Consider the following 13,926-nt stretch of genomic DNA (forward strand, 5'->3'; position numbering starts at 1 on the left):
CGGGTGTTCTGAATACATTTGAGATTGACATGGGGGGGGGGGGGGTGCAAAGTAGACGTAGGCTTTTAGATCATGTCATGCTTCTATTTTTCGTGTTTATCACATAACACTTTGTACAGAAACACGATTTAGCTTTAAAACACCATAAACACAGCCAGTCATTATTGTTTTGGACTGCGGTCATCCACAATTTAAACGGACATATATATTATGGAATACTAAATACTAACAGATGTGCTTCCTTTTCACCACACCGGGCTTAACTGTTCATATTTGTATTGACAGGCAAGTCACAGAGGAGTCAGGACAGCAGGTTTTTAGGCTTCACTTGGTTGACGTGTTTTACTTTAAATCAGAGCAACTCTTTCATTTCCACATATCAGCCTAACAATTTATGGGACCTTTTTTTCCTAGAGGAGTTGTCGGGCATCAACTTTAAATCCCATTTTAAAAGAGGTGGTCTCTCTCCTCAGACTTTGTGTAACACATGATGACACACATCTGCAGAGTCTGAGTCAAAACTTCCTTGTTTACTTCTTGTGTTTCTCATACTTACCCTGCCTGAGAAAATCCCAGCATTGTTTTAAGTCAGAGATATCAGATGTAATTGTATTGCCCCAAACTTGGGGTTTGTTTGCGTTCAGTTAGGCATTTTATTCCCCCTAACAGCTTGCTGTCTTAGATTTGAACCATTTTGCTTGGAGGGGGCCTTTGAGCCTGTCCTAGCTATCATAGAGTGAGAGGTAGCGTACATTCTGGGCAGGTAGTTTATTCCACACTAATGCAAAGAGATGGACAATTAGTGACATTCACATTTAAACTTACAGCAAATGTGGAATCACCAGTTAACCTGACAAGTCTTAGTACTTTGAGTGAAAGCGAGACTATGGAGACAGAAATCGAACCCTTCTTTGTGTTGCTAACCGCTACAGTCCTGTTCTGCCTGCGAATCTTAAATTATCAATCAATATATGATGTTCTGTTTTCCTTTCAGAAAAGCAGTTACTGGGATGATAGTGTCTAATGTAAGTCAAAATAAGAGAGGAGTCGATTTTCTGCAGGACAAAAATAATTCTCAGTGAATTTTCATCACAGAGCGTGGGGTCTGGTCCCTAAGGCATCCTTCTGATTGCAAATTGAATCAAAACGCCTCGGGGCTGATGGCAGGCAGCAGGCAGCAAATCGTAGTAAAAGGTGCTGTGGAGGACTGAGTTTCAGTCAACTTTTCTCAGCAGTTGTTGGAAAAAACTTTTTTCATTTCTTTTCTTTTCTTTTTTTTTATGGCTATCCAAAGTAATCCATGGAAAATGACACAACTTCTGTTAGCGTGTTATGTTTTGCCGGTACGTTTGGAGGATTGGACGAATATGTTTACTTCTGCCAGTTGTTGAACTAACAGTTGGAAAATTGTAACATGGTGCACAACCCTACTTGCTGGTAATTATACAAAATACCTCAAGTTTAAAAAAATCTATATTTATTTCCAGATTCTGGGACCAGAGTAGTTCCTTTTGGGCCCGAACTGGAATTGGTCCTGATGAATGATTTACTGGTTGTTTAAATAAGACAGAAAATAAATAAATAAATAAATAAAAGTAAAAAGAATCAGAACAAAGGTTTTTGGTCTTACACCAAAGGAAAGTCTCTAGCACTGTGGTTTTTGAACAGGTTGTTGTAAGTGGAGTGTATTTACAGTACCTTAAAGTATTTTTGTTATAAAGTACCTAAAAATGAGAGAAAATGAACAAACTTCTGTTAAGTCACACAACACGGACTTTTTGCCTTAATTAAATGTGGTCCAAGTGTGCTAAGACTTTTCGTTGATCAAATTGCTCTATAAATATTGCTGAAATCTCTGGCACTTTGCATTATACTTAACTTTGCACAGACAGTGTCAGATTGGTTTAGCAAGTGTGGCTCATGTTGCCAACAACATGAGATATTTTTGAATGTGGTTACACATTGCATTGTTCAAGTGCTACATGCGACACACCAGTTTCTTCATCAGACTGTAGGCCCGTGCTGGTTAGCAGGATGTCGTCTGTTTTACTTTAAACCTTGTTTGTTTAAAGCTTCCTGTCAGAGGAAGACGGACGGTGCTGACTACTGGGCCTCGTGGCATTGTAAAATTTTAGACAGTTATGGAAGTTGTAGGTATCTTGATGCATGCTCAGTCATCCAGGTGAGGAAATCTGAAAAAGTTGAGTCTGTTCATCCGGCCGTAGCGTTTTCAGTCCAAGTGACTCATCCAGGTGATCTGAAGAAGTCTTCAGAAGAAGAGTGATGAAACGTTTTTCCTGAAAATGCTACGCCCAGATGAACACAATCAACTTTTTACGATCGGTTGTAGGTAGTTCTCCTATAACCCACTTATGTTAAGAAAACTGTGTTTGTACAATGGTTCCCTTTTAATTTCCTGTCAGTAAATAAATAATAGCCTCTGTGTTTCAGAGGAATGGCTGCCAAAGCTGAATCTCTTGATATTGATTCATGGTGACATTTTCTAGTAAAAGTGGACTTTGAAATTCAGTGTAAGGCTATTGATATTGAAAGGTAGCATTTGGATGTGAGCACTTATTTAAGAAATGCCTGACCATATAAGATAAGATAACCTTTATTAGTCCCACACGTGGGAAATTTGTTTTGTCACAGCAGGAAGTGGACAGTGCAAAAGTTATGAGGCAAAAATTAGAATACAATAAGAATAAATACAGTACACAACTGTACAGAATAGAATAAAATAAAATACTATATACAGTAGAATAAAATAAAATAAATATACAATAAGATAAAAATAGAATACAAATACTATATACAACTGAGTAAAAATACAACGATGACACAAAGGATTATTGCACTTAGTATTATTGCATATGTATGGATGTGTGTGCTTGATCAGTTAAAGTCTTTGTTGTGGAGTCTGACAGCAGTGGGGAGGAAAGACCTGCGAAATCTCTCCGTCCCACACCGTGGGTGCCGCAGTCTCCCACTGAAGGAGCTGCTCAGTGCTGTCACAGTCTGCTGCATGGGGTGGGAGATGTTGTCCATCAGGGATGACAGCTTAGCCGCCGTTCTCCTGTCACTCACCACCTCCACTGGGTCCAGAGGGCATCCTAGAACAGAGCTGGCCCTTCGGATCACCCTGTTCAGTCTCTTCCTGTCCCCAGCAGAGATGCTGCCGCCCCAGCAGACCACGCCATAAAAGATAGCAGAAGCCACAACAGAGTCATAGAATTTCTTCAGGAGTGGGCCCTCCACTCCAAGCGACCTGAGTCTCCGCAGCAGGTACAGCCTGCTCTGCCCTTTCCTGTAGAGGGCGTCTGAGTTATGAGTCCAGTCCAGTCTATTGTTCAGATGAACATCCCAGTTACTGCAGTTGTACTGGTAAGAGCTGTGCTGGTTATTATCAGCAGGAGCTGAATTGTTATGAAAAAGTGTGACACTACAATGCAGCACCAATGGAGAACTTGTACTGTCTCCATCAGCGTGACCATACAAAGTCATAGTTAGCCACAGTTTACGCATGTTCTTGTAAACATTAGGCTCGCAGGTCTGTCCCGTCTTCCCGTGTGGTGATTCAGAGCAGGTTTTAAATGGGAACATAACTGTCACAGTTGTGTTATCACTTGTATTTGTTGGCAGGTTTATTAATTTTTTAAAATTAATTATGACATTTTTAATCATTACTTACCAACAGTGTGCGGCAAGGAAGCAGCATGGCATGTAGAGGACCAACTCCTTCAACTCACATATGGTACAGACTAATCTGTGTAGTCACAATGTGAATTCAGAACTTTCTGCTAATACACTGAACGTTATTGTGCAAGAGTAATATGAATACTGAATAAACCACTTTTACCACTTTTTCTAAGATCATACAGAAAATCTGATAAGTAAATGGGGGAAATATGCTGGAGATTCCCTGATGATGAGTGTAATTGCAGCTATATATGTGTGTGTGTGTATATATGTATATATATGGGTGTAGCCACTGTAATTTGACACAATTACAGTTGCCACACTGTGCTTTCATTGGTTAAATGAGGTCGTGTGTGTGTGTGTGTGTGTGTGTGTGTGTGTGTGTGTGTGTGTGTGTGTGTGTGTGTGTGTGTGTGTGTGTGTGTGTGTGTGTGTGTGTGTGTGTGTGTGTGTGTGTGTGTGTGTGTGTGTGTGTGTGTGTGTGTGTGTGTGTGTGGTTTTGTTTTTTTAATCAGGGCGAGCCATGGGATAGATATAAATGAGAAACAAAGAGAGAGCAACTTCCTAATCACAATATAGACCCACCTCAAAACATATCCTTTCACTGAATGTTTTTCCTACATAAAGAAATTGGTTGATTTTGATCCAGCTTCATCCTCATTTCTGACTCTAATGTGGACCATAATTTACAAAATGAACATTGTTAAATTCAGTAAAGTTAAAACCAGCAATGACATCAGTTGTACACCCACCTCAAATGTCACAGTCTAAAGCCAAGCCATCTTGTTTTTCTATAAACAATCACTGAGCATCACTGTCTTAGAATATATTTTAGTTTCAGTAGTAAAACCAGTTGAATGTCAGTGATGTAGAGTAGCAGAAGCCAGCATTGGAACCCTGAAGGTTTAAGCTGTTTTGGGTTAAATTACCAGCGAAAACTTCAAAAAGTGCATTTGGGTAAACTTTAAGGACCATATCACCATGTGCGATGGAGTGGCTGATCAAAAGAAGTTATAGCATATGAAAGGTCCCTCATTTATCTTTTGATAGACTCATCTGCAGCTTTTTTCCATAATCATCATGTAGTTTAAAGCATGTTACACCTTAACTGGATCTTCTGTAGCAGATGAGATGTTTTTTGAGGTTACCACTAACATAAATCCTTTGAAGTCCCAAATATTGTCATAGTGATCGGTGTTCAACCTTGTATGTAGGACATGCTCCTATGCCAGTTGGCGTTCTATCATGTTTTACAGTTGTGAGAAGCTGCTTAGCCACACAGTCTGTTACAAATTAAGCCTTCACACTGTTTAGCTTGAAGCTATCAGTTCTTATCAGCTGCACATGTTAATGTTCTATCAATACTATTGAACAAGTAAGAGCCTTTCCCATTCAACAGTCAGACACTGGTTCAAATAAAACTGTTAAGTAAGTGTTTCTAAATAATTCAAACTAAGCAGTAAGTTGTCTGTCTGGATATTTAAACCCAGTAGCTTGTTAATAAATGCAAAGGCTATGTTAAATTAGGTAATGTATCCTACACTGTTGTCATTAGCTCAAAGGATCTTTAAGTCTCCTAGTGATCTAGGTGGAAGGAAACTTTTGTTCCTTTTTGTAGGTGAACCTGTCGCTCAGCAGTTGGGTGTTGGCTGTAGCTCTCTGCTGCTTGCTCTTTCTCTTAAATTTAATGTAGACAACTAAGACATAAATGTATATTTAAGGAAAGACCAAATGAGTCGCGAGTTCAGAATATTTCCTTCAGGAGAGATGTGTAAGCCATGTCATGCCCAAAGATTAGCAACACAAATACCAATGCCTTTGACAAAAGGAGGCATTGAGTGCCTTCAAATCTGTCATCTCTCTGTAATTTGTAGTCGACAGACAGAGTTGGCCTTCAGAAATGTCGGGGTGGAGCTCAAAGTCTTCACATCGTGCTGGATGTGTTTCATGTTGAAACATTTTGTCCGTCTTGCCACACAGTCTTGTGTCCGAGTTTTAGGTGGTTGTAACTCTGAAGAGAGATTGTTTACTGATCAACTGAAAGAGTGAGCTATAATCTGTTGTTCGTGACTGCAAAGATTAAAAAAAAAAAAAAAAAAAAAGTCACACTGCAGTGTAGGGCTGGGCGATATGACCCAAAATTCATATCTCGATATTTTTTAGCTGGATGGCGATATAAGATATATATCTCGATATATTTTTTTAAAGCCATAAAGTAAGAACAAAAAGAGAGTTCTTAGTCAAAGCTGTGTCCCAGATGTCACACAGGCACTTTTATTAACATAGAGCAGATGTACATAAAATTTACTCAAAAATAAATTATGAGCATTTATTAAATAATAATGCTCCATAAATAAAAGAAAACAATGTTGTTTTTGTGCATAACAAAAAGCTCACAATTGTGCAGTCAAAATGTAAACTAAAAGACGCTGAGCACAATAACAAAGACAGATTTCACAGCTGCTCTGTTCCCAACTTGTACTGCGTGACTGACAGCCTGGAGTTTGAAATCCGCTTCGCAACCGCGTCTCTTAACAGGTGCCATTTATGGTCCTTATACACAGTAGGGTAATATTACGTTGAAGCACAGTACGTATCACTCCGCGAGGCTCAGCCGTAATGCTCCGACAATCCATCAAGCGGTGCAGCTCCGTAGCTTACTAAAGTCGTACTAAAACATTTTTTGACAGATTGCTGAGCGCCGTGTTCCACATAAAATCGGTTCGCGGCCATCAAGCACAACCAGAATTCATACATAAGGCGCGCTGTCAACTTTTGAGAAAATGAAAGGATTTTAGTCCGTGCAGCCCCTCTGGGCTGCATGGCGTTAGCGTGGTTAGCTCGTTAGCGTGGTTAGCTAGCTAACACGTTGACGCCGTCCAGCCCCACGCACGGGTCGATGCGCAGTAACTCGTTAACGGAGATTTGCCGTGTCCATCTTGTCGCTTCCTGCAGGTGAAGCGATGGGGGACGAGGAGTTGTGTTCAGTGAAGGAGAGGCGAGGCCGAGTAACGTTGCGTAAAGACGAAAGTGGACGAAAGAGAGGCAAACTTGCGGCTCCGCAAGTATAATTATAACGTAACATAGACTATATCGATATAAAGGATATTGTCACATCTTATATCTCGTATAAAAATATATCGATATTTTTTAAAAACTCGATATATCGCCCAGCTCTACTGCAGTGCACTTTTTCTGCTAATGTCATATTTTGTTTTTGGTTTGTTTGTTTGTTTTTTACAGAAATCAGAATCAGAAATGCTTGATTAATGCCGTAGGAAATACATGTTCTTATTTTTAACTGAGAAACTTGCTTTAAGTCGGTCAGTATTTCCGATATAATAGGAAGTGGTTATTTTGTGGTTTCCCGTGCTCTCTGACCCACTGCACAACAGCAAACATACATACATGCACCTTTCATATCAAAACTTGTCTTACATAAGTGTTAAATGACCTTTCTTTTTCTTGGGTCACATGAATAGACTTTGGTCCCTTGCCTATTATCCTAACACTATCCAAACAGACTATTTTGAGTCACAACGATTGGATTTCCTTTAAACAGACTATTTCCTTAGTGTTATCTTACTGTGAGTAAAACACTGAAAATTGGTTTGTGAGTTTGAGGATTGGGCAGACAGTCAAGAAGTGTGTCGCTGGAGATTTGATAACGGCACAGATTCAGGAGGCGGTATGAAACAGCCTCACCAAATATGGGAATGTACATGCATGTGGACACCCTTAACTCTTTTTTTTTTTTTTTTTTTCTGGTATGGGTGGAGTTTTCTGATATACATTTTATTTATTTTAAACCAAAATGACAAAACTAATAAACAGACGAGAAGAAATAAAACTAAGTTGCGCTCAACAGTTTGATTTTACTCCAGGGGTTGGATTCTTAAAATCTGTCACTAAATTGTTAAGGAGACTAGTTAGAGTGCAGTAGGATTCTCTGCACATCATGTTTCTTTGTTCATCTTTATAAATGCACATTCACACCTTTTCTTGATCTCATGATGTTAACTACAAGCTTTTTTTTTTTCTTTTTAAATACTTCTCAATGAATACTAATGTTTATTTAGTGTCTTATAGTTTCTATATCTTGTGTATATACAGTTGTTTAATTTAAATTGGGACGAGTTACATATTTCACACTAGCTAATATAGTTTGCTAATCTGATGCCTGGGTTCACAGTATGAGTATGAGGTACTAAACTTAAAGAAAATCTTGATCATCTCAGTTCTGCTTTTTTTCCCCCCACTTTTGCTGTGTGGTTAGTACACAGTGTGGTAGAAAGGCATCTGTTTAATCAACCACAAGTTATTCCTTCCTAGTTTACATTCTCTGGTATGGGCAGCTTGAAATTTCGTCATGCCTGCTAGAGTCATTACATGTTTTCTGTTTAAGTCATTATGAGATACTTGGACAGTAAAGCCTAAGAGAACACTTCAGTCTTGTTCTATCTTCCTACTTTTGTCGAATTTCATTAGTAAGCCTGAGTTGGCCTAAAAGCATCCAAACACAGTCCGCCTGATACAGTCAGGAAGTTGATCCATGGAAGTGATGATGAGCTGGCAGCTGAGGCCAGCTGAGTGTGGGTGAATCAGCTTTCCTTATTTAGGATTTTCAAAATGGGAATGGCTCCTCCCTGCTGCTGCTTTCATCTCATGGTAAAGACAGAAGCTCAACAACATATGATGGGATAGACATTAAAAGACTGTCATGATCAAGACTTAAAGCCTGTTAATTCTTTGGCAAGTATTTTAGACATTTGATCCCCAGATGTCCGTGAGTTTGCAAGTTTGTGTTGTAATATTTACTCCAAATTTTTCAAACTAATAAAGCTGAACTAAAAATGACATTTTATTAAACAATAAAGTGTCAACTTAAATTAGCTAATTTAGGTTTAACTAAGTGCAATGCTGTAGTGCCATAGAAGCTAATGTATAGAATAGAATAGAATTCAACTTTATTGTCATTGCACAGGTACAGGGCAATGAAATGCAGTTTGCATCCATCCACAAGTGCTTTAGTGATATAGATATATTACAATATATATTAGCAATAATATAGATATGTAAGTATATTACAGAAATGGGTCTATTATGGTATGTTATAATGTACACGGTATGAAGTATGTTGTGAATATTCTATAACTATAAGTATGTACAGCTGTGATGAAATTAAATCTGAAACCTGGTATGTTTTTAAAAAGAAACCCATCTTCCTGTATTTTAGGCCACACAAGTTTCAGATCTCACTGAGTTTGAATGTCTTTAAAGTTTTTTTTCTGTGCCACATTCAACCTCCACAACCACAACAGCACATGCCAGCACCTTCCTCTTTCTCTTTGCTCTCTTAGAATTTAGTATGTTTGTAAAGCCATTTCAGCATGTGCAGCTGTTGTAAAAATGTGTCCAATGTAGATGTTTTAATGTCATCTATCAGTGACCTGTTTTGTTTTCTCTGTTTTATTTTGCAGATGGACCTGAGCTTACTTTTAATAGCAGCATTATCAGCAGCCCTCAGTGGCAGCTTGGCACAGCAAGGTAGGAAGTTAAAGTTCCCGTTTTGCTCCTTTTCTTATCTTAACTATTAATTATAATCTAACCTACTGCACAAGGTATTTTCATCCCTTTGCAGTACAGCCACAAGAGCACTAATTTACTAATATTTATTTTTTCATCCTAAGAATGTGGAACTGTTTCTCTCAGGAACCTGTTTCAGGGAACTAAACGGGTCAAAGTCTGCTGATGTAGCAACAGCCTTTTTAAAAAAAATGTTTTTACATGCAGCAAAACCGAGATACAAGGCCACATGTAGGCTTTTGCAATCTTTTAAAAAACACAAGCACTCACGCAATATAACAAGCAGAGTGAAGCCTGTTATATTTTCCACGAGTATGTGAGGGGTTTGCTTAGGCCTGCGTGACATAAATTTCATAATTACAAAGTGTGAACATGAGGCACTGTTTGCAGACTCCTCTTCAGAGACGTTATCGTCACATGCATTGACAATCTAAAAGATGGGCCTAGCCACAGAGATGTCACCCATCAGTTTCTGATGTCCAATGTTTTGGTGATTTGAACCTAAAGGTGACGAGTAGGAGGCGAATCTGACCTGGCATGCACACCACTTAGCTAAGACCCTGAATAGTCTTTGTTTCTGACATTTAGAATGACATAAAATACGCAAAATGGATTTAATGTTTTTGACTTAATAGATTTCCGTAGGATATGGTATTTTTTGGAAGCCACAAAAGTCACCCCTGCTGGGACGTATGCATTGGTTTAGCCTTCCTCACGGTGTGCTGTTGATGATTTATTCCAGTTGCTCAGTTAAGTAACTGAGTATCAAAATATACATATTTGGTAGAAGGCAAATTTCCTGGCTTGGTAGTGTGCACATAAGGAAGGTGTTAAGTGTGCATGTGGTCTTTTTTCATAACAGTCTTCTGTATTATGACTGACTTCCTGTCCTCCTCATGGAGCATCTCTGTATTAGGTGTGTAGAGTTTAACTACTGCAAAACCACTCCCACTGGCACAGAATCTCTTTCCACTTGATCACTGCCTCATTGATCTATATCTGATTTTTATTTTTGACTCTTCCTTTGTTTCTGCTATTCTTGATCTGACATCTGACTGGGTTTTAAAAAATAGTGGTCCTTTCTTAAACAATTAGCTTCAAGCACAGAAGTACTAGCCTATGAGTATGTACTTCTTTTTTCCATGAAAACTGCCCTGTAAGAAGTCTTACAGAGGTCAGTAAAGTACACAGACCACCCAAGAACCACCAAATAGTTCCTGAAGTAGAAATGATTTATTGTTACACTTTCTTTTTCTTTCTTTTCTTTTGCTCTTGACACACATTATGAATGATAGTGATAGAAAAGTTTTCACACTGGCTTGTTCTCATGCTTTTTCCCCTTTCAAATCTTCATTCATGGTTTTATGACTGTTAGTCCTTTTGGCCAACAGTTGGAGTTTTTTGTTTTATGGAGTTAGGTCATTACTTGGTGAGTTGTCTGGAGCTTTTCCCAGCATGACTCAGTTTTCTGGTCTGGGAGGGGGAAAGGGAGGAGGAGGGAGGGGGGGTGCTTTCCAGCCAAAAGCTGCTTTGAGTTAGTGAGCTAATGGAAAAGATTGTATCATCTTGGCTAAAAGGAACTTGTGTCATCTCTTTCAGATGGAAGCATATGCATCAAGGCAAACGCGCAGTCATGTGGGGAATGCATCCAGGTCTCTGAGATCTGTGGATGGTGCACAGATGAAGTGAGTTGGATCAGCAAAGCTGTGTCAAAGCTGTTTTATCACATGAGTGAAAAAATATCAGAGAGCTCTTTATCAGTGAGGAAAGTTTCAGTTTCCTTGAGCTGCACAAAAAATGATGAAAACTGTAATATTTGTCATTGTCACCATTATTAAATAGGAGTACAAGACTGGAGTCATTCTGCAATTCAAAACAAATGAAATAGTTCAAGTGACAAAATGCAATAAAATCCATTTAATTAAATTAACTTTCACCTTTGTTTATATGAATGCGTGCATGTAATCTGTACTCATCCTGTAAGCAGTATAAGTACTCAGGAGTTAAGCGATTAGAGACTTTTTGTTTTTCACCCAATGGCAAGTAAACCACAGTTGGTCCATTAATTGTAAACAGCAGTGCTGCTCCTGCTGCTGCTTCTTCACTGGAAACTTGGTCAGGATGAAGCTGCTTAATTAGATGTTTAGTGTACCTAAGGCGGATTTTCTTGCTGTGGTTGAAATACAAACGGACCACAGTATGAGGAAAAGACCAAAAACATGCAGTTGGAATTAAACATTCATGCACAGTAACAAACAAATGTAAATGAAGTTCTTTTTATGCTGTGTCAGTGACGTTAACACAAGCAAGTAGAATTTTTGTTTACATTTATACTTCGATTGTAACTAAAAATGGATTTATAATCCAGCGTATATTTAAGTTGGTACACTAGACACAGAGTGGGGCATCAGGAGCTGTTCTCTCTGCCCCTCAGTGGCACAGAGGCCAATCTTTAACCTGCTAGTTCCCTAGTATAAAGTCTCAGTGGTATTAGAGTGGGCGGGCATTTCCTGTCTTCTGCATGCTCTGTCCAAGCAGCTCCCTCGCCTTATCAGAGGATACAGAGCATTTCCATTATTTCAAATACCTCTGAAGCAGACCATTTCCTGCTTTGCGCTACTTGTGGATAACCGTGGAAAACATACTGACCTGATTCTCTTAAAACCACATTACATTTATGTATGAACATGGCTGTAGATTCCACTTCTACTGTCACCTGACTTCAGTGTATGGTTATAACCATGTTTAGGTGAGAGACTCTTAAAATAAGTGAATTTATCTGAAATGAAACAGGGGGGGGAAACACTGACTGATACCCGTGAGGCAAGATTCACATGTATGTGTTTAAGGGCTCATGTTCACTTTAAGCAAGGTTGTGGGAACACAGATCAACAAATTCCTACACCTGGTTAGCCTTGGATGTATACATATGTATATGAAACATTTTACATTTCTGTACATGTTCGTTGCAAAAAGAGAGAAACTAAAGGCAAAAAGAGCTAGATTGAACTGGGTTACAGTTTAACCACCCAGGAAACACAGACAGGCTTTAACCTGCACCACATTTCAAACAACAGAAGAAGCACAACCCTTAAACTGTCCAGTTTTGTTCTGCTGTTTAGATGTCCTGCCAACAAGTTTTTTTCAAAAAGGTCTCAAAGACTTTAGAGTCAGACCTGTTACAGATCGTCAACTTTTCTTTATTATCAGGTGTGTTTCCAGAATCACTAAAAACTGCTGTAATCAAACCTATACTGAAAAAGGACAATCTTGACAAGACACAAATGAACAACTACAGGCCGATCTCAAATCTCCCGTTTTTAAGTAAGATCATTGAAAAAGCAGTTTCTCAACAGCTCAGTTACTTCTTAAAACAGAATAATTGCTACGATGCCTTCCAGTCAGGTTTTAGACAGAACCACAGCACTGAAACCGCTCTGACCAAAGTGTTTAATGACATATGTCTGAATACAGACAGTGGAAAAATGTCAGTCCTAGTTTTACTGGATCTCAGTGCAGCATTTGATACAGTTGACCACAACATATTACTCAAACGACTGGAGAACTGGACAGGTCTTTCAGGAACTGTACTAAACTGGTTCAAAACATACGTAGAAAACAGGAAATACTTTGTATCAATAGGTAACTTCACATCTGAGCAGACAAGTATCACATGTGGAGTTCCCCAAGGTTCCATCTTGGGACCCCTTCTGTTTAACATCTACATGCTCCCACTGGCACAGATTATAAACAACAACAAAATAAACTATCACAGCTATGCAGATGACACACAAATATATATCACAATGTCACCAGGAGACCGAGGCCCTGTACAGGCTCTTGGTAAATGCATTGAGGAAATTAATGACTGGTTGTGCCACAATTTTCTCCAGCTAAACAAAAACAAAACTGAGGTAATAGTCTTTGGCGCCAAAGAAAAACGATTACAGGTCACCAGAGAACTTCAATCTATAACATCTAAAAACCACAAACCAGGCGAGAAATTTGGGTGTAGTGATGGATGCAGACCTAAACTTAGAAAAACACATTAAGACAATAACAAAGTCAGCTTACTATCACCTCAAGAATATATCAAGGATAAAAGATCTGATGTCTCAACAGGACCTGGAAAAACTAGTCCATGCATTCATCTTTAGTAGGCTTGATTACTGTAACAGCATCTTTACAGGTCTACCTAAAAAATCAGTCAGACAACTACAGCTCATTCAGAACTCTGCTGCTCGAGTCCTCACTAAGACCAAAAAAGTGGACCACATCAGTCCAGCTCTGAGGTCCTTACACTGGCTGCCTGTCCGTCAGAGGATAGACTTTAAAGTTCTGATGCTGGCCTATAAAGCTCTGAATGGTTTAGGACCAAAATACATCAATGACCTCCTGACCCAGTATGAACCATCCAGATCCCTCAGGTCATCTGGATCCGGTCTTTTATCAGTTCCCAGAGTCAGAACCAGACACGGAGAAGCTGCATTCAGCTTTTATGCTCCTTATATCTGGAACAAACTCCCAGAAAGCCTCAGATCAGCTGAAACACTCAGTTTATTTAAATTATTTGTTCTTGTTTCTAATGTCTCTGTAAAGCACTTTGAATCACCTTGTTGTTGAATTGTGCTATACAAATAA

General features: G+C 39.0%; 1 protein-coding gene across 3 annotated transcripts in view; it reads left to right on the forward strand.

Annotated features, from left to right (window-relative positions):
- The window catches only part of LOC113010138 (integrin beta-1-like), a 30,557-nt gene that overhangs the window by 5,089 nt on the left and 11,542 nt on the right, over positions 1-13,926 (forward strand). For 2 of the 3 annotated variants that reach the window (XM_026149025.2, XM_026149026.2), the window contains 2 exons: positions 9,180-9,246; positions 10,885-10,970. In XM_026149025.2, coding sequence (XP_026004810.1) covers positions 9,180-9,246; positions 10,885-10,970 — 153 coding nt within the window. Of the gene's footprint in view, positions 1-3,697; positions 3,755-9,179; positions 9,247-10,884; positions 10,971-13,926 lie in introns of all 3 variants that reach the window. The other variant, XM_026149024.2, reaches the window with a different exon arrangement.

This window comes from Astatotilapia calliptera, chromosome 18, assembly GCF_964374335.1.
Source record: "Astatotilapia calliptera chromosome 18, fAstCal68.1, whole genome shotgun sequence".
NCBI classification, from domain to species: Eukaryota; Metazoa; Chordata; class Actinopteri; order Cichliformes; family Cichlidae; genus Astatotilapia; species Astatotilapia calliptera.